General features: G+C 35.2%; 1 protein-coding gene across 2 annotated transcripts in view; it reads right to left on the bottom strand.

Moving 5' to 3' along the window:
* LTN1 (listerin E3 ubiquitin protein ligase 1) overlaps positions 1-21,038 on the bottom strand; it is a 54,150-nt gene that overhangs the window by 9,887 nt on the left and 23,225 nt on the right. For both annotated transcript variants that reach the window (XM_004429530.3, XM_087418185.1), the window contains exons 12-25: positions 20,260-20,449; positions 19,544-19,783; positions 18,564-18,717; positions 17,645-17,789; positions 16,763-16,949; positions 15,108-15,267; positions 14,048-14,152; positions 9,751-9,893; positions 5,909-6,044; positions 5,549-5,693; positions 4,452-4,665; positions 3,733-3,970; positions 3,306-3,380; positions 1,151-1,337 (exon numbers count right to left, since the gene is read on the bottom strand). In XM_004429530.3, the coding sequence (XP_004429587.1) occupies positions 1,151-1,337; positions 3,306-3,380; positions 3,733-3,970; positions 4,452-4,665; positions 5,549-5,693; positions 5,909-6,044; positions 9,751-9,893; positions 14,048-14,152; positions 15,108-15,267; positions 16,763-16,949; positions 17,645-17,789; positions 18,564-18,717; positions 19,544-19,783; positions 20,260-20,449 (2,319 nt within the window). The remainder of the gene's footprint in view (positions 1-1,150; positions 1,338-3,305; positions 3,381-3,732; positions 3,971-4,451; positions 4,666-5,548; positions 5,694-5,908; positions 6,045-9,750; positions 9,894-14,047; positions 14,153-15,107; positions 15,268-16,762; positions 16,950-17,644; positions 17,790-18,563; positions 18,718-19,543; positions 19,784-20,259; positions 20,450-21,038) is intronic.

The following is a 21,038-nucleotide window of genomic DNA, read 5'->3' as shown; positions in this document are numbered from 1 at the left end:
ATGATACATGACCATTTTCCTAATTTCTGAATATAAGATGACAAGAACAAAAATTCTTATACATAATGGAAGCCTCAATTTGCTGCAATTTTTTAGAGATCAACAATATTTTAAGAAATGAATGTAAAAGCCCAACAAGGAGCTCTTGAAATACATCATCAGCAAATAAAACTAGCTCAGGTCACAAACATAAATGGCAAGCCCGAAGAGAAATAAAACAATCTAAACAGCTAGATCAGCGTTACCTCTGTGATCTGATTTTCCCTTATGTATACAAATGCAAAGATACATATGTTGATATATTTGTACCAAGGTATGGATAATTAGAAATGACAAATTATAGTTTAAGAATTCTGAAAAATCACACTGGAAATGAATGCCATATTTAGTCACACTTTAAATATGAAGTGAGAAACTAAGTCTAAGATGTCACATACTTTATTAAAATAATTCAAAGTTTGATTGAAATTATTTAAGTGGGGACTTGCCTAAAAGAATAAAAAAAAACTGGAGTAGATTTTTCTAGCTTCCTACCTGGACAATGAGGTCTTTCTTCCTAAACATGAGACAACAGAGACATCTAGTGGCTGCTAGAATAATTTGGGCAAAATTATTATTATAGGATATATTCACCATTTAGAAATAATAGTGTGAATTACATAGGTAATGTCTCATAGCTCTTTCTCTAAACACTGATTTTCAAATAAAGTAAATTTCCAATGATGTATTAACTGAAATCTCCCACAACAGCAGAAGTTGACCAAAGAAAAAAAATAGCAAGATCCAATTTTTTTGAAATTATTACTATGGTAGTACAAAACTAAATTATACAAATCTTGTTTCCTGTGATAAAAGGACTTGGTGGCTACACTCAGAAAAAAAATTAATGCAGGCACATTTCAGAGATCAATACTCTTGCAAAAACTGTGTGTGTGTGTGTGTGTGTATGTGTAAATAACTGTGGGAGGGTGAGGAAGTAAGGACAGAACTAAATTTAGCAAAATGTCTGAAGTTAGCCAGATAAAATTAGATTAAAATGTATGGCATTTTCTCTTTTTTCTCAAAAGGAGGGGAAAAGAAGGGGTTTAAGATACTAACAGAAAAATATATATAGCACAGAACTGCCAAAAGTTGTCACAAATTTATATACCTGAGATGAAGCAGCTTTGAAGAAAGTAAGTATTAATTTCCAAGTGAGGAGGTATCCCAAAACATAACAGAAGTCTTCACTCAATGGCTTAATAGTAACTATCTGTCCAACAGGAATACACCCCAAAACATTTTCTAGTAAGTCCTCTTGAGTGCTAAGAAGAGACATCAGTGCTGCCGGTGGTGACCTGAGAATCAATGATTAAACACTATAATTTTCTTTATAACTCATCCCCTAACAAATTGACAGTATGTATAAACTTCAAGTATTTTAGAAAAATCTCTATTTTCCAAAAACCATTTTAAAAGTTCCCCTTTATAGATTCAATTTTAACTCCTAATTTCACATAATGGCAATTATAGAATCTGAAAGATATAAAATGTTATATAATATATATATAATATACACAAAATACGTATTATATAGGTATATATTTTATACTTATATAAAAATATAAAAAGCATACAATATATAACATAAAATATTTTTAAATATATGTTTTATATATACTAAACATATATATGCTATAAAAATACAGACTCTAGAAGTTAGAACTTAAAGGAAAGATTCTTTCAGAAAACATCTATTTCAGCCTTTATAGATGAAAAAATATCATACACCAGAGAAGCTAAATGATTGGTCTACAGTCCCTGAGCCAGTCAGGGGAACGATGAGGGTTACCAAGTCCTACCAGGTCCTTTATCATCCTACACTGGGTAAAGAGATCATGGACTCTATGCCTTTTCAGGAAAGCAAATTTAACATTCACATTAATTCATGATAGTGTATGTTAAATTTCTTCGTTACTCAACTTTTGCAATCAATACTTTAACGTGAACTTAAGAGATTCTCAAAAAGTGAAATATTTGTGTATATCTATTGAGTTCTGTTCTCTATGACCCTCCTTGGTTCTCTCCTTTCACCTCTGTCATCTTTCCTCCCTTGTCGCTTCCCTCTCCGAGCCCATAAACATAGGTCTTCTTCAAGCTTCTGCCCTTAGGTTTTCATCTTCAACATCACCATCTCATGTACCAACGCTTCTCTATTCCATATCAACAGTCACTAGATCTTACAAATACTAGCTAAGATATCTCTCCACTTTCTACACTGCCCTCCATGCACCATTATAACTTCTAGAATGGTCTCCACCTCTGCTTGCTTCTTTACAGAATTTATGCTCCATAGTATTGCCAGAATCAGCTGGTGGTATCCCATCTTTTACCAAATAGTGCCCCAAACCCTAAAAAAGTGGCATTTGTAAGGCCTTCATTATCTTAAGCACGCTTCCAGCTTTATCTTACACTGTACCCTCCCCAGCTACTTCACATATATTTGTTCAATTATTCTTTTATTCAACAAATGAGCTCTACTCATGAATGTGCCTTAGGCCAGGAACCACTCTGGGTGCTGTCAGCTGTCAGTATAGTCGGGAACAAGAGACAGAAATTCCTGCCTTCACAGAGCTTACGTTCCAGTGGAAGAAGATATAGACAATAAAAAAATATGTTAAGAGGCAACTACTCAACTTCCCCAAGCACATCCTGAACGTTCATGCCTCCATGCCTTTGCACATGGTGTTTCCTTAACTTATACTGTCTTCTCTGCCCTGCTGAAATGCTACCCAACCTGAAAGGTCCAGCATAAAGGTCTCTTCCTCAAGAGAAAGTCTTCCCTTCCTAGTGCACAGCAGTTGAGCCTCCATAACATGCTATCTACCCTTTTTCTTAGCACTTGTCATACACTGTCTTCTATTACAAGGTAATATTGTCTATATTAGATTGCAAGCTCCTTAAGAAAAAGAATGTTTACCAAACACTGTATTCTCCCCTCAGCATTTAACTAATTCTTTGCACAAAGTGGGTGCTCAAGAGATATCTGAATTCATCTACTTTTTCTACAGCTACCATGTGGGCAAAGAATGTTTTACTGAACAGTAGCACACTGAAAATATGATTTAGGAACAATTAAGGAGAGAGAAACAATCTTTTTGGACGAACTTTAGATTTCATTTATATCTTACAGATAACTTTAAAAGATCTGTTGAATGAATATATACTCTAAATTTAGAGCTTTTACGTTGCTTTAGTCTTCTATCGTCATTATAAGTGAGATGGATTATGAGAATTTAATAAAACAAATTATTTAAAAAACTTACAGGGCTGGTTCTTCTTCTTCATCTCCGTATGACTTTAGATTATCCTGATCATATTGTGGTAATTCAGGCATCAACCTGGAAATTAGAACCTTATTTTAAATTATTTTATATTAAATTGTTCACTGTTAAATCACGCTTAAGAGCAGAAAGACCAATACTTATTTTGTATTGAGTATATTTTTTAATGGTTTCTTTCTGAAATAGCTATGTATGCCCAGGACCATCTAAATGTAAACTTTGTATGCAGAAGATTGTCCCCGAAGATTAAAGACTTGGCATCCCTGTTATTGAAATGCAAGGTCAAGTTGACTTCGTTTTTGGTTTTTTTTGTTACTTTGACTGTTTTTAATGACTAAGAGTTAAAACTATACATATATTCTATTTTTTTAGACCACCATAATATTGCTTCCGTTGGAAGAATTCTTACTTGTAGAGCATATGATAAACAGCAATTTGCACAGGCCGAGCTCTGAAGAGGAGTAATGGGGCCAATGTATTTAACAAAGTCTGGAGATATTCTGGCAAGTTTGTTTTCTGGCCACCAACCAATCTCGCAGGGAGTTTGTGACTTAACAGCTGATCCTTTGGGATATATGTTAATGTTTCACACATGGGCTTCAGCATTGCATTCTGAAAGGATGTTTCTGATGTATCTTTGCTTTCTACTGATGACAAAAAGGGAAGAAACATGCACATCCCAAAAGAAAGTGAGTAATACAGCTTGACTTATTCACAGACAATCAAACGTAATTCAAGAAAATAAAATAAAAACTTGACAAATATTAGAGAAGTTCTAACTAGAAATATGAAGTAAATATATATTTCACATAATCTTAATTGTTTAATGACTTCTATTATCTCATCCTTAAAAAGGAAAGAGAGAGGTTAGAGTTATATAAAATCCACTCATGTTATCTGAATTACTATTCCTTTAATTTGCAGTGGTCTTTGGATACCTTACCATTTTTCAACTCCTGTCTGTAAAGCAGAAGCTTATATGATGCTTCAGAGATGCCAAGCTTTCTCTCTGACTCTTTTCTTTTACTATTCTGTATTGTTTGACTTAAACATCCAAAGCCTTTTTTTTTTGAATTTTTCAACAAGTCATTTTTCATGAATCTCAATATTACTCCCCTTTTCACTTGCCTGTAACAGTCACCAAAAGAGGTAAAAGCAAACTGTGGATGCCTTGGGAAAAAAATTCTTTCCATTCACTGATTAGATTTACAGGAAGATTGCCAGTGGTATCCAGAGTCGTGGAATCAAAAAAAGCACTGAGCTCGCAGGCCAGATCACAGCTGACACAGGCGAATAGTTGTACAAGTGGAACCGAATACAGTGCATGATTCTCGCTTGTTGTCTGAAGAAATGAAAATGAAACAGGTAAGCAGACTTTTCTACCAGAACACCACAAATCAAGGCAGCAAAGAGAAGTCTCTTTCATTTCTCTAACCTTTAAATAAAAAGCTGCTGAAGTGTATAGTCTCAGGATACATTTATATATTTTACATCAAAATAACTTTTTTTCAAAACTAAATACTAGGAATTAGAATCGACCGATTTATTCTGAAATGCCCTTTGTTATTTCTAAAACTATGAAAGTAATATCAATTACCATTTATCAGGTCAAATACATTGAAGACATTTATAATCTTCTCAGGAGCCCTACTAATTGGACATTATTAAGTTCTTTTAAAATAAGGAAACTGAGGCTCAATTAGGTCAAGTTTAAAACCCTCAGCCACACAGCTAATAGCAGGCAAAGCACAGATTCAGACCAATTCAACCCTGACTGACCTGCTACATCGGAGCCCACAACTCTTACACACCTGGTTGGTTTGGGTCATAAAAAGAACCCTAATTCCCTCTGAATTTGCCTTATCTCTAAGGCATTATTCTGGCAACAGTGACACAGCACACTTTAATAATTTAATTTGAACCAAAAAGATCAAAAAACTTGCCACAAAATGATAAAACCTCAAAGGGCTGTGTTGCAAATTTTATAATAAAATGAGCTAATGGAGAGAAGTTAGGAGATCTGATCACTGAATGACACTGGTAGACATTAACCCTCTATCATTCTACTGTTCTGTCAGATAGTAGCTGGTGTACATCTATAAAGTGTTTAAATGTTTGCAAAGGAGCTAATTATAATTACAACCATTACTTAAAGGATAAGATTAGTAAATAGTTCTGGTATATCGATATACATGAAGACTCAACAGAGATGAAGACACATTTACCTCCAACCAAGCCAACATGGAGCACATGATGAAGTCCCACTCACTCTCTGCCAAAGGGGATGAGCAGTATTTCAGAAATAGGGAAAGGAACCGGATTATTTCTATATTTACACCCAGTATCTCTGGACTTACTTCTGATAGATTACTATGATAAAGACAAAAGCAAAACAAAACAAGAAAAGCATTAAAGAATCACATAGACATTAAATTAGAAAATATTCTATTTTAAATCTTATACACTTATAAAAGACTGACGTAAATGTCTACCACCCTATTACTCTACAAAACTATGACTCTAAGATACGTAATCTGAGTCCACATTGTATATGGGAGGAAAACATAGTATAAAGTATCACCCACCAACTGAAAAGAAAAACATCTTCATGATCTGTCTTCCAGGATATTAGAATTTTCAATATACCATGTAATAGCTCTTCATCATCTATGCTTCTGGTTTGCAGACAAGAATTGAAAATGGCAAGATGTCCAAAACCTCCTAAAGTAAAATTCAAAATGAAATATAACAAATTTTTAAAAATTATATTGCTACTACAAAAAAGTCTACTTTGAGACAGGTCAGAAACTGTCTTGAGACGTCCCCAGCTTATATGAAAGAGTCAACACATAAGCTCATAAGCTCCACAGGGCAGACCCTGTCTCCACACCCAGCACCTAGCACAGAAAAGGGAAGTGGGGCGGATGTAAGTGAATGCTATGGTGCTTTAAACTAACCTATGCTGTTTTTTGTTTTGGCTTCTTAAGTTTAGGACTTATTCAGCTACTCACTGCTCATATAAAAACAAAAAAACCATAGCTACAGTGCAAAGTTAAATAAGGATGGAAAATAGAACATACTGTTCCATAATTCATACATTCACTCAATGAGCATCTACTATGTCTGGAAAGCTCTTATGGGGTCCTCACAGTTTAGAATCTGCGGATCCTTCGTATACTCCAACTCTCAGCTTAAATATTGCCTCCACTCTATAAAATTCCCAAGTATATAAAGTATGCCCCTCGGCATTTCTCTACTCTCAAATATCCCTTGTTTGTTGCCATTATAGCACTAATATTTGTTCACTTATTATCTCCTCAATTAGAAAGTAAGCTCCATGAGAGCAGGAACCTTGTCTGTCTTACTTATCACTCTATATCTCCCCTAGCACAATGCCTGAGATACAGAGACATTTATTTTGATCGACTAAATGAAGAATGAATAAATGAATGAATACAAGGTACGCTGCTAGACGCTGGGGCAAGAAAGCTTAACAAAATCCAGTCCCTAAAGGGACTCATCTAGCAGTACTGGCAGACTCAAAAGCAAATTAGAATATCATATGGACAAAGACTGGGAGCCCAGAACAGGAAACAACCATATCTGTCTAGGTTGAGGCAGAAAAGGCTTCCCAAAGTTGGCGTTTGAACCGGGACTTATCAAAAGATAAATAAGAGTCTGCAAGACTAGCAAAGGGGCACTCCATGGAGTGCTAAGGCACAAAGTCATAAAAAAGTACAGACTGTTCCAAAATTATGAGAATGTAGCACGGCCAGGGTCCAGGGTGGAAGCAAAAGAGGTAAAAGTGAAGAGATCAGTTGCAGTAAGATGGTAAAATGTCTCAGTGGCCAAACTAAGGACTTAGGTTTTTATCCTGTAGCCAAAGGGAACCAAGGAAGAAAGGGAAAAAAGTATAATGTATTTAATCGTCCTTTAAAGGCAGATTTTTTTAATCTTCCTGGCAAAACAGAAGAGGCTCAAGTGTAATCAGCAACAACTGATTTTCTAATGACTAAAAAGTATTTGTTGGCTAATTCTGTTTCATCACTTTGGCTGGCAGAGCAAAACTGATTGTCAAATCTCAAAAACATCCTCCTCCTCTTGGGCCTCCACGCAGCTGTGCACCTTCTGGTCTTTCTGGTCTGTGTGAACAGCAGAGTCGTGAGACACCACAGCTCCATCTCCTGCCCCTTCCTCCTCTCTGCCACCCTCCAGTTATAACGTGAGCTGGAGAAATCACCTGCACTCCCATTAGGCACTCCTTTCCTCCACGCACAGTCAGTTCAACTGCATCCTCATGCCAGAACTGCAAATCCTAACCTAATCCCACAGTCTAACTCTGTAGGTGAACTCAACCATGAAGCTTAATGCCACAAAAATTAATTTTTGACATTGGCTGGCCCTTGGTGCCATGTGGCAATTCTTTTTGATTAATGTTTTGATGAGCTTCTTCTTCCACTATTTCAAACTTGCACTACCCTTCTTAAAATCTACAATCCAGTTTCCATTCATTAAACAACCTAGCCTGAAGAGACATGATGCTTATTAGTAAGGAACACAGGAAGTTCCCAACCCCCTCTATATCCACATCTACATCCATCCTACACTTCTCCTTACCTGGTGTCAGAAGAAAGTCACTCAACCTACACAAGGTTCATATCTTCTAACTATGCTTTAGATCTCATCCGACTTGCCCTCCCCTCTCATCTTTTCACTGGGAACTATTATCAATTATTCCCTGTCTCTATTTTCTATTCCTCCTTCTCCTCACAACACATATTTTCCAAACTCTGACCTTATATTCACCTCCAGCTTTCACCTTTTTCCTACGTCCCTTTTCACCAAGCACCTAGAACAGACTATCTGGCTCAACCTTCTCACCACTGTTCATTCCAACAATGCCAAAGCCAATGGACACTTCTTAGTCTCTAATTTTATTTAACCTTCTGTGGCATTTAACACAGGTGATGAATATTACCTAAAATTCCTCCTTTGCTTCCCTTTTCTTTATGTGTAGTCCTTATTCTCAAGTCTCCCTCCACCCACATACCCCTTAAATCTATGTACCGGTGTTCCCTTGGTATTCCATTCACTCTCCCTGGATAAGCTCATCCTCATTTATAGATTATACTAATACCACCTACACGATGTGGACTTCAAAAGCAGTATTTCCATCCAGTCAACAGCCTATTGCTTGCCGAAAATCTCCATTTGAATATTTATTCCATAGCCACCTTAATCTAATGTGTCTAAAACTTAACATTAGCTCCCTGTATACTCCTTCCTTATCCTCCTCCCAACCCTCGGTCTGCCACAGGGTTTTCTATAAGGTCTAATGGTACGTCCATCTACCCTATCCAGAAATATAATCAGAGAGCCCCATCAATTCTATTTCCTTAATCTCTTTCATTTCCATCTCCTCTCTTCCACCTATGCCTTGATTTAAGCTCTCTTTATCTTTTATTAAGACTATTCCAATAGCTTCCTTTCTGGTCTTCTACCCCCAATCTCTCTTCTCTCACATTCACTCTTCATACAGTTGTCAAAATAATCTTTCCAATGTATATGTGATAGTCTTACTACTCTCCTATCTAATGTGGGCCAAAAGCTCCTTACTGCCTACTGCTTAAAGTCCAAATTCCTTAACCTACAAAATCAGGCATTTATGAACTGTTCCCCACCATTTCTCAAAATCCATCTTCTTGTGCATCCTAACATCCTTTGTTCCCAACCTTCTACCTTAAATGCTAGCCAAACTGAACCATCTGCACTCTTTTATGTTTTTGTGTACCTGGAATGCCTTTTCCCCAACTATGTCCATAGGGAAAACTATCCTTCATCACTCAGTTGAAATACTTCTCTTTGTGAAATCACCACTGACACCTCAAAGCAGAGGGGAAAACTCCTTTTCTGCCACTTTCACACACAAGACATCTTTTTGCTACATCAGTTATCACATAATTTTATGTCTGTGTTCTCTACAAAAGGAACAAAGCAAGTGCTCAATAAGTATTTATTAAGTTAATAAACAAATGAACTAATAGGGTGCAGAGTATCCAAAAAGTTTAAAATACAACAAAAGCTATTCCCTCTTTTGCCTTTATATGTTCAATCATTGGTTGACTAGGGAGAAATGAGGCATAGCTAAAAAAGCTACAGATGGAAAAGAAATGATTAGACTGTATTTGTGATTGTCAATCTTCTCTTAAGGCTATAGCATTTCTGTGCTACAAAATGATAACAGCCACACTCCAATGACACTCAGGCTATTGACTGTCAACTTGTTATGTAGCAAAAGTATAAACTAGGAATAAATCAGCTATAATTCAATTTATCTCTGCTAGATTTGGGTTTAGACATTAAGAAACACTTCTTTCATCTCAAGCAATAATTAAATTAATGAAATATTTATTATCAAGCAACTAACCATTAGTACTGCAAAGATCTTCCTTAGTCCAGGCCAAAAGGGCAGGTATACACTGAGCAATGAATTCTTTCTTGTCTTCTTTTGACAAAAATGGACAGAGACTTTGAATGGTATGCATATTACCTTCTGTTAGTGGAAAAAAACTGTTTAAAGAAAAAGTATGAATTACATTTATCCTAAATATGCAGTTATTTCAGAAAATTCTTCTCATTCAGACTATTCAAAAAGACTAATAATTCCGCTATATAAAATAATTCTACAGGAAAAACATAAAACTATGAAAAGAGATGGACATTTGTTGATTCTGGATGATGAAATTGTGGATAATTATGTTTTGCTGCTTCTTTCTTTTTTTTTTTACATTTCTAATTTTTAAAATAAGCATATATAACTTTTCCCCATGTAGGAATTTTTAAAATTACACAAACAATACATGATTATGCTTTCTTTAAAGAGTCAACTAATTCCATTTAAACAGTGCCAGGTGCATGTCCTTTCTATGAACTGATATTCATATACGTGCAAATATATAGCTGGGTTTATTTACATAATGAGAGCACACTAAACATACTATTGAATTATTTGCCACTTACAAACTTTGTAGATCTTTCCACATCAGAACATATGGGTATAATTATTCTCATTTTAAAGCTATGTAACAAAAATTAAAATTAAAAACAAAAACAAAAATATTCCATACTATCATAATTTAACTATTTCCCTATTAGTGAACGTTTAGGGATTTTCCCCAAATTTTTGCTCTTACAAGTAACGCTAGAATAAATGTCCTTGAGCAGATATCATTCTGTCTATGTGCAAATACCTCTTTAGGTTAGATTTCTAGAAGTAGAATTGCAAGATCAAAGGATCTGAATGTATTATATTTTCTTAATTTCAAATTGCTTTCCAAAAAGTGTAATTACACTTTCACCAAAAGTGTACAAGTGTGACTGTTTTGCTGCACACTTAATAAATCTTTTTAATTCCTGGCAACATGGTAGATAAAATGTGCTTCTTTTAATCTGTATTTCTGTCATTAATATTGGTAAGGGAAATCCTTTCATATTTCATATTTCATAAATGAATTATGCTTTCGCTTTCCGTGGTTTCAGTTATTCACAGTCAGCTGCGGTCTGAAAATATTAAATGGAAAATTCCAGAAATAAACAATTTATAAGTTTTAAATTGTGTGCTGTTCTGAGTAGCATGATGAAATTTTATGCTGTCTAGCTCCATCCCACCCTGGACATGAATCATCCCTTTGTCCAGCGTATCCACGCTGTATACGCTACCCACCCATTAGCCACTTAGAAGCCATCTCCGTTATCAGATTGACTGTCACAGTATCGCAGTGCTTGTGTTCAAGTAACCCTTATTTTACTTAATAATGGCTCCAAAGCACAAGAGTAGCAATGCTGGCAATTCAGACATGCCAAAGAGAAGCCCTATAGTGCTTCCTTTAAGTGAAAAGGTGAAAGTTCTTGACTTAATAAGGAAAGCAAAAAAATCATATGCTGAGGTTGCTAAGATCTATGGTAACTTTTATTACAGTATATTGTTATAATCGTTCTATTTTATTAGTAGTTATTGTTGTTACTCTTACTGTGCCTAATTTATAAATTAAACTTTATCACAGGTATGTAAGTATAGGAAAAAACATAGCAGATACGGTATTCGGATGCCATGGTTTCAGGCATCCACTGGAGTCTTGGAACGTATTCCCCACAGACAAGTGGGGACTACTGTACCATTAACTATTTTATCTATGAATTACCTGTTCAAGTCCTTGACACATTTTCTAATTTGGATAGTTTTACTAATTAATAGAAGCTATTTATATATTATGGATATCAATTCTTTGTTAATTTGCAAATGTTTTCTCCCATTTTGTCACCTGTCCTTTAACCTTTGTTTACTGTATTTTTGTCATACAGAAGTCTTCTGTGCTTCTTTTTTAAAAAGTTTTTAATTATGGTAAAATACATGTAACAAAATTTACCATATTAACTATTTTTAAGTGTACGGTTCAGTAGTGTTAAGTACATTTACACTGTTGTTGCAACCAATCTCCAGAACTCTTTTCATTTCACAAAACTAAAACTCTATCCATTAAACAAGAACTCCCCATCTCCTCTCCTCTCAGCCCCTGGCAACCACCATTCTATTTTCTATCTCCATGAATTTGACTTCTCTAGGTAATTCATGTAAGTGGAATCATAAAGTATTTGTCTTTTTGTGACTCATTTATTTCACTTAGCATAATGTCCTCAAGGTTCATCCATATTGTGGCATGTCAGAATTTCTTTCCTTTTTAAGGCTGAATAATATTCCATTGTATTATATACTACATTTTTCTTCATCCATTCATCTGCTGATGGGCACTTAAGTTGCTAGAAGTTTTCATTTTTACAAAATCAAATATCTACCATTTCTTTTATGGATTCTGGGTTTTGTGCTTTGCTTAAGAAAATCTTCCCCATGCCGAGATTATACACGGTCTCTTCTTTTCCCCTGATACTTTCATAGCTCTGTTCTTTATATGTAGCTTGCATCTGGACTTTAAGTATAATGTCAAGGAGGGGTCTCACTATTTTTTTCAAACACATATCCAATTTTCCTAACATCATTTATTACTGACTCACCTCACTGATTTGAAAGGCCACCTGTATCAAAAACTAAATTCTCATATATGAGTGGATTGGTTTCTGGACTCTGTATTTTGATCTACTGGTTTGTCTATTCACCAATTTCATACTGCTTAATCACTGTATTGGCAGGGCAAGTCCTTTTCATTTTTCTCTTTCAGGAATTTTCTAGCTATTCTTGAACATTTTTTCCTTCAAATGCATACTATGATTAGAACAGTTTGTCAAGTTTTTCAAAAAATGTTGCTAAAATTTTGATTGAGAAAGCATTGAAATTATAGATTGATACAACCATTTTTACAATTTATCTTCCCATCTTTTGTGATCTTTACTAAAGTTTTATAATTGTAATTTTTTGTTATATTTATTTCTAAGTATTTATAGTTTTGTTGTCCTTGTGAATAGAATTTTTTTCCTATGCCATTTTTTAATTGATTATTACTGGTAAATAAGAAAGTTATTGATTTTTGTATGTCAAGCATATATCCGTCTCATTAGTAATTAGTTCTAATAGTTCTTTAATTGCCTATTACTTTTATAATCAGAAAAAATTTTTTAATTATGCTGGATAAAAAAGCCAATATCAAAAGGTCATATGCTGTATGATCCCATTTATATAACATTTCTAAATGATATAACTATAGGGAGAGAGAACAGATTATTGGTTGCCAGAGATGAGGAGAATGGGAGGAAGGGAGATGGCTGTGGCTATAAAAGGGCAACACAAGAGATCCTCACGATAAAACTATCCTGTATCTTAGACTGTGATGGTGGTGATCAAATATGCGATCTACACAGAACACACACACAAATGAGTGCCTGTAAACTTGGTCAATGGATTGTATCAATACCATTTTCTTGGTTGTGAAATTGTACTAAAGTTATGCAAAATGGTACCTCTGGAGGAAACTGAATGAAGGATATGTGGAATCTCTTTGTATGATTTCTTACAATTGCATGTAAATCTATAATTACCTCAAAATAATGTTTTAAAAATTTTTAAATAAGATAAAAAAAATTGAAATTTAGTTTACAATTCTACTGTCCCAGAACATACACATATCATTTCAGAATTCTTCTTGGTAAATCACTAAGTTCAAAATGCCCCTTGGTAAATTTCAGCTAAGTGTTTAATTTGAATGCTCAGCTTCTCTAGTATAATTAACTCTAGTATATCTCTAGGATGTCCAACTCCATAATCTATTTCTTTGTCTTAAGAACACATTTATTGCATTTCTAGAATAGACTTCAATGGGATGATCCTTATTTAAGAGAAGAGTAAGTAACTTTCCCTATCACTTCCAAATAAAGTGATAGAACAAAGATGTAGGGAGGGGAAAAAGAAAGATTTCAACCAGAAAGATTTCGGGGGAAAACAGAACAAGTTTATGAAAGGCTAATTGTTTAAAACAAGTATAAAATTCCACAACAAAATATTATAAAGTTAAAAGTGCTTATTTAAAAAAGGTGTGTCCCAAACCTAAAACAATTGAAATTGTTTTGAAGTCTTTAATTCTCATTTCCTTTAATGTAATTTCCTCATTTCCTAAACCCTGTTTTCTTGATTCATTAGAAATTTTTTGTTAGTTGGGGGTTGCCAAGGTGACCAATTACAATAAATTACAAAGTAAAAACATTTTAAATAAGAATACCCTTCTTTTCTCCTATAATGCCGTTTTACTTCATCAGATGAAACGCTTTGGGAAAGGATCAACTTAGCAATAATAAGAGACCAAAGGGTGCCATTTTCCCTGGACCTAAAAAAGGGAAAAAAAAAAATCTGTTTTGAAAATGTACTTAAGATTTTTAAACACTGTTTACCTGGATTTCTTTTACAGAATTAAATAAATCACCTTGTGAGGGTATCCGTTCACACAGGATTTTTGCACCCAAACAACTGCCATTACCGAAAGGATTAGGAGCTTAGGCTTCTGACACTTCACCACTGGTACTGAGCTCCCATCCCCAGGCAATCCCAAAACCCCTCAAGTCCCAATAGGGGAGATAACCTTAAAGATGAGGCTTGAGGACCAGAGGCTACAGCTGGTACAAGGACATACCCCAGAGGACACCCCCCAGAGGATACCCAGGCTGCTTTAAGTTGAGGAACCAAGGAGGTATTAACATCCGCTGAAGAAAGTTCTAAGTATGTGGAGTGGGACTGTAGAGGAAGACCTGTACAGCCTGGGGTCTCTGATACTGCAAAGCATACTCAACCAGAAAGATTCCAGTGAAAAACTCTTAAAGAGAAAGTAGTTCAATGTAGCAATTTTAACAAGCTAAACTTCTGCTATAACCTCTATGACTCTGTTTCCACACCGACTTCCTCATCTAGGGGAGAGGGTTTTGTGGTTATAGTATCAACACACCTGTAACAACATGCGAGGTAAAAGGTTAAATTTGAGAGTAGTGGGAGGATGGGTCACAGATGACAAATTAAAACAACTTCTACAGGTTTCTATTTCTTTCATTGACATCTACCCCTTGAATGAATTTACAGATTTAATAACACAGGCAAAGTCCAAATATCTCCCCAGAAGAGTAAATCAAGTACTTAGTTTCCACAAAGTATTTATCATTAATAATTGGGATTAATTTAGATCAACCTTCTGATTGAAAGATTAGCATGAAGTGGACTTACATTTTACTGAAACAAAGCCATAAACTAGTGAAACAGTCATTAAAAAAATGGAAATTGAAAGGGATTCTTACCTGTTAAATAACAGCTGCAAAAGGCCAGAAGTATTACCAAGTCCACATAAGTTATCATATGTAATATTCATTTTTTGAAGCATTTCACAAAATCCAGTTAGAAAAATAGATGGATTGTCCAATTCTTCATACCACTGCAGTGAATAGAGCAGTTCTGCAACTAACAGAATGGACAACATGTTATCAAGCGCACTGTGTGAACAGACCTTTCCATCATTTGCACTGCTCTGCCCCATTTTCTAACACTGCTGTGCCCACTAATCTCCAAATATCTACGAACTGACTTCAAATCTGCTTTGAGATGTTCAATGATAATGAAAACCAAGAACATCTGTCTGATACAAAATACCACTCCTCTCCCAAATCTTACTAGGTACCTTTTCTGAGTAGTTAAGAATGTGACAGGGACCTACGTTACCAGAGATACTGGAAGAATCTTCCTACTATTTTTGCCACAAGTGGTAAGAAGTTGCATATAGGATAAACAACTAAGGGACCCAAGACTTGAGATGAGATGTTCAAGCCAATGTGTTAAGAGATGGGAGACTGCATGACACAGTAATCACAGGGTATGGGCTTTGGTGACAGACTGGTCTGGATTCAAATGAGCTGTATATATAGTTATCAATTAGGATACTACAATCTACCTCATTAAACAGTGAGGTAGGTTTTTAAAGTCACAACTCTCTTTTATAAAGCCATGTATGGATTTTGGAGTCAGAAGACTTGAGACCTGGTTCAAAATCTAATCCTACCGCTTACAAGCTAAACTAACTCTAATCAAGTCAAGATAAGATAAACAACAATAAAAATATCTAACTGATAGGGTTAATGATAAGATTAAATACACAGTGTTGTCAGTTTGCAATCAGTAACACAATTAATAAAAATAAGTTATTACAAAAAATATTACTCTAATTTCCAGTTTTGTTTTTGGACAGGTTCACTCCGTGAGCAATGGAAACTGCAGGTGAATGTCCCTGCCCTTAACTGCACATGGAGCTGGCTAGCCAAAGGTGTCCCAGCCTTCTTCCACAGGGCATAGATTCCCCTCTACTAGTAACTGTGGTACAGCTCACGTCTTACAAACATGACTGACACAGGAAGTATACAAATCCTCTACCTTTAATACCATTTTGTACAGGTCACCCTGCTACTTGCAATTCTATACTATTTCTTGGAATGGGGGAATTTTTCTGAAATCCTAAATCTTCTTGAGATTCAACATTTGAACCTCCACTTGCCAGGAAAAAAACTAGAGCCCTATGAATACAAGGTACAGTGGTTCAAAAAGTAACTGGAAATTCAAAATCCTTGATGAAACATCAGACTGACTCAACCATTTTCTTTAGGGTTATGTGCCATAGGATCTGCTTATGTCATGCCACCTTGAGTAACTGATCTTATACCAAATTCTGCTCTACAGCTAACAAGATTACAGCAAGATCTCAGCATGTTTCCACCTGATTTGCAATTTAACATTCATCACCTAAGTAACCTCAAGTTTCTCATCACTAAAATAGTGAATAGGAGCTAAAGATTCTTGATTCTTTAAAGATTTAAATTGCAGTGTAATCAAAATTGTTTCAAAATTATACTTAAAATTATTTCAAAATTTACATTTATATTATATCTGAATGCTCATATATACTTACTTATTTTCTCAAGCTCATTATTTTCTAGGACTATTTCCTTTTTCAGTGTAACCAATATCATTTTGCTCAATAATGCTGAAGTACACAAATGGCTGGGAAGCTTCTTTGTATCTTGTTCTTTAAAATCTGTTTTGAAACACTCATAATTCAAACTCAATCTTCCTTCTAAAAGAGGTCTATGCAACCACTGTAAAAAGAATACATTAAATTATACACAAAATCATCACATATTATAAATCATCACATATTATAAACCATTTACTACCTATGCAATTAGGGAATAAAAATGAAGTCATTAGATTATCTTCAAAATGTTACTAGTATAATGTCAAAAATGAAGTTATTATTAGTTTATTAGTAAAACCACAGAAGCCTAGAAGTTTGGTTTCTACTAAAGGAAATTATCAACATGTGTATTTCTTTTTTTTTTTAAAGATTTTATTTATTTATTTATTTTTCCCCCCAAAGCCCCAGTAGATAGTTGCATGCCATAGCCGCACGTCCTTCCAGTTGCTGCACGTGGGACACGGCCTCAGCATGGCCGGAGAAGCGGCGCATCGGTGCGCGCCCGGGATCCGAACCCGGGCCGCCAGCAGTGGAGCGCGCTCACTCAACCGCTAAGCCACGGGGCCGGCCCAACATGTGTATTTCTTTAAGACTCCATTAGGACAGAACTTGGTCTTATTCGCTTTGTACCATGGCAACTGCCAGTGTCAACTGGTGTCTCGCAAACAGCAAATATCCAATATATGAGCATTCAGAGACCAAAAGGCAAAGTAAGATACTCGATTTCCTCCCCAGAATAAAATAAAAATCTTTAAGCTTGCATTAAATCCAAACTTCAGAATGAGATAAGCACTTTCTCTCTAATCTCAAACATACCTGTATAGGAAGAGATTGTCTCATCTTTTCCCACTCACTGTTGTTTGGCATTACACTTCCAATATAAACTCCCAGAAGATAGGTATCTTCACTCTCTAGAAGCGCATTTAGCAAGTCATCAACAGTAGACAAGAGGTCTTGAAGACTGAAAATGATGCGAAGAACTTAACTGTTGTAGTTATGCTATGATTAACTTGAACACCCTGGTACATATTAAATATCCTGTGGCGGTTAATAGCTTACTTGAACAAAAAGACAAATAAAAATAAAGGTAAGTGACCCCTCTACCCACCCCCAGCAACATACACACAGTCAAACTGGGGACTTAATCCAACATTTATGATTTGAAACTGAGTGCTGCTCCTATCTCAGAATGAAGGCACCTGACCTATTTTAGGTATTTCTGAAACACAGCTACCTTATTACATGAAAAGAACATGATGACCAGAAAAAGATTTGACCCAACCCCAACAGCCTCTGGATGCATTCTCTTAGTTTTCACTTTTACATATGGATTTAGGTAAGAGATGTGAAATATATTTGCAATTCAACACCTTAAAACAGTGGCTACCAAACCCCAAGATAATACAATCACTATGTGTGGTGGCCGTGAGAGGTTACGATGACAATGCACACCAGCCTAAGACACGGGATAGCACCACCATCACTTCACTGACCATAAATTAGGAGTCCAGCAGATATGCTGTAACAAGTCATTCTTCAATTAAGTGAGTTTAAGAAGACGATCATTAAAACAAAATCCTTTTGGAAAAATCTGTTTGGATCTTCTCCTAGAATTGGTAGATTTCTTATGAAACAAGTCATTTTTCATGGGCACTCACACTAATGATGGAATCTTATTTAAGGACAGTGATCAAGTATTAAAGAGATACTGTGCAACTGAGCATAAAAAGGTTACCTTTTGATATCCAAAGATGAAGACTGAACTTGGTTCTTCAGCCATAGAGCAGACAAACGTAGGAAGGTACTCGGTTTATATGTACTGCCAGTTTGATGGACCAATAAATTCACACCAGAGAGCCAAGTATTTTTCAGTTTACAGATAAGAAAGTCTAAAATCAAGATGTCAAGAGTAACTTGTAATCCCTCTGAAATAACTACAATCAATACAAAATGTCTGAAAGAACTCATGGCAAATACAAGATTTTTAAGGTACCATTAAAAAAAGAAAACATAAAATTACTAAGCAACTGCTAAAACAAAATAACTATGTCATAAATATGCAATAAGACAAGCTAGCTCATGCCATATAAATATAAAACTGCTAAGATTTTTAAAGTTAGTTTTTTTCTGCTCGTAACTTATTTACAAGAGAGTTGTCCTTTTGAAGATGTGAAAAGTATTATATCTTTTCCAAACACAGTAGTTAGTATTAAAGAAAGGGTTGGGGAGGAGGGCTCTCTATCAACAGTATTTTTTTATATTCCTTTTGTAAATAAGTCTGAATTAACATATGAGGCAAGAATATAGTCCTTAAACAGGCAATCACCATTTCATTTTGATATACACCAAGACTGAATGTTTTTAACTATAAGAGGAGATATTAATATCCCCCTCTATGAATGCAGAAAGTGAGGCATCAAGAAATTAAGCAACTTGCCAGAGTTACTGAGCGAAGAGGCTAAGATTCTAATTCATCTATCATGGTCTCTTCCAAAACTGTTTCATTGATATCAAGTAAGAACTTTAGACATAACATCTACATTCATCTTTAACTTGGTTTCTAAAGCTGAAAGTGTTTAAGATTTGTAGCCTTTTACTCAAAATGCTTTCAACTTTCAAAACATATTATGATTCAATTAATAAAGCCTGGGCACTTACACTATGAAGGTCAGAGCCGGAGATTCCCAACAAAACATTTGAGCAGTAGGCTATTACCTGGCAAATGTGTTTTTTCTTTGCTCTGAGCACATAACTGAAAGAGAGTTAATAATAAATCTTCAGATGATGGCATTAGCAAGCATCCTTTCGCTGAGCTGAAATAGTTATAGGCCACATCACAGATAAAAGACACTGATGAGTCATTATTTTCAGCTTCTGACAATTTCTTTGTTTTGGATAAAGTTTCGTGAAGTTTAACAATAATTCTTTCAACATATACTTCTCCAATCAAGTAATCTAGGGAAAAAAATTTCACACAGACAAAAAATAAAAAATATTAACAGTGCATTGCTGAACACCTTACTTTGGGTTAACAACCACTTGGGTCTTTCCATGTGTTTAAAAAACAAGTGTTTATGTATTAGACAAAAGAAAATGATACCAACAAATAAGTCTGTTCTCTCACACATAAAAGCCCTCATGTAAGAAAGCAGTTTTAAATTAAGCAAAAAAAGCAATTCTCTACAAAATTAGAGTGAACAGCTTTGCTAAATGCAAAACCCTTTAGAATATGAAACGAAAAATATTAAATGCCTTCCAAGTCATGCTACAAAGATTAATAAACATTTAGGGTGCTTACAAAATTAAGACATTTGGATGAACTAAGTCTTGTTACTCTCAACCAGTAACATGCAAACTGAGCAACACGGAATCCTCCCAAAAAGTGAAAAGATTATTCCCTACTAAAAAACAAAAGCCACATTTTTGCCTACCATTTTCAACATGTTGGGATAATACCAAGCTTAGAAGAGTCCATCTTTCTGAGAAATAAGATTCAGAAGATCCTGTGGATTCCAAGTCCTTATTACAAAGATGATCTGCCAAGGTTACCAATTTCTCTCCAAGGATATCTCCTTTTAGCCAAGGAGTTACTAAAGCATGTTTATCTGAACTAGAACACGCCTAAAACCATAAAATTAAAGAAAAGATTAGAAGCAAGATCAAAAAGTATATCTGCCTAAAATAGTACTTGTACCATATTGCCTCCCTTCATCATTATAGCCCCAACACTATCCCCCACTCCTCGTACTAAGGTTCTAAGAAGGCTGGTATCTATCTTCCTTGTTCCCTACTAAGCCGTGCTTACGTACACGGCCATCCTTTACTCATGCTATCTTCCCAACCGTAAATACTCCCCCACTTCTTTACTTATGAAAATCCCATCCATTCTTTGAGAATCAATACAAATCCCACCTGCTTTATGAAGTCTCCCCCATCCACTTCAGCCCCTATTCATCACTGCTTTTCTCTGAATTTCTAAAGCACTTACTGAATTGTAATATTATTTCTAATGTTTCATCTGTGTATGTCTTGTTTCCAATGAGATTGTAAGTTCCTTGAGAGCAGAGACTGTCTTAAACTTCTTTGACATCTGCTATCAACACTGGAGATATGTTCAATGAATAATGAATGGATGAACTTCCAAGACAGATTTTAAAACACTCTATAGATACTAAATTTTTGTTCATTAATTTTGCTAAAATTAAAGAAC

The sequence above is a fragment of the Ceratotherium simum genome, chromosome 27, assembly GCF_057802395.1.
Source record: "Ceratotherium simum simum isolate JZ-2026a chromosome 27, ASM5780239v1, whole genome shotgun sequence".
NCBI lineage: Eukaryota > Metazoa > Chordata > Mammalia > Perissodactyla > Rhinocerotidae > Ceratotherium > Ceratotherium simum.
The sequence above is the reverse complement of the archived record's forward strand: the minus strand, read 5'-3'. Positions and strand labels throughout refer to the sequence as shown.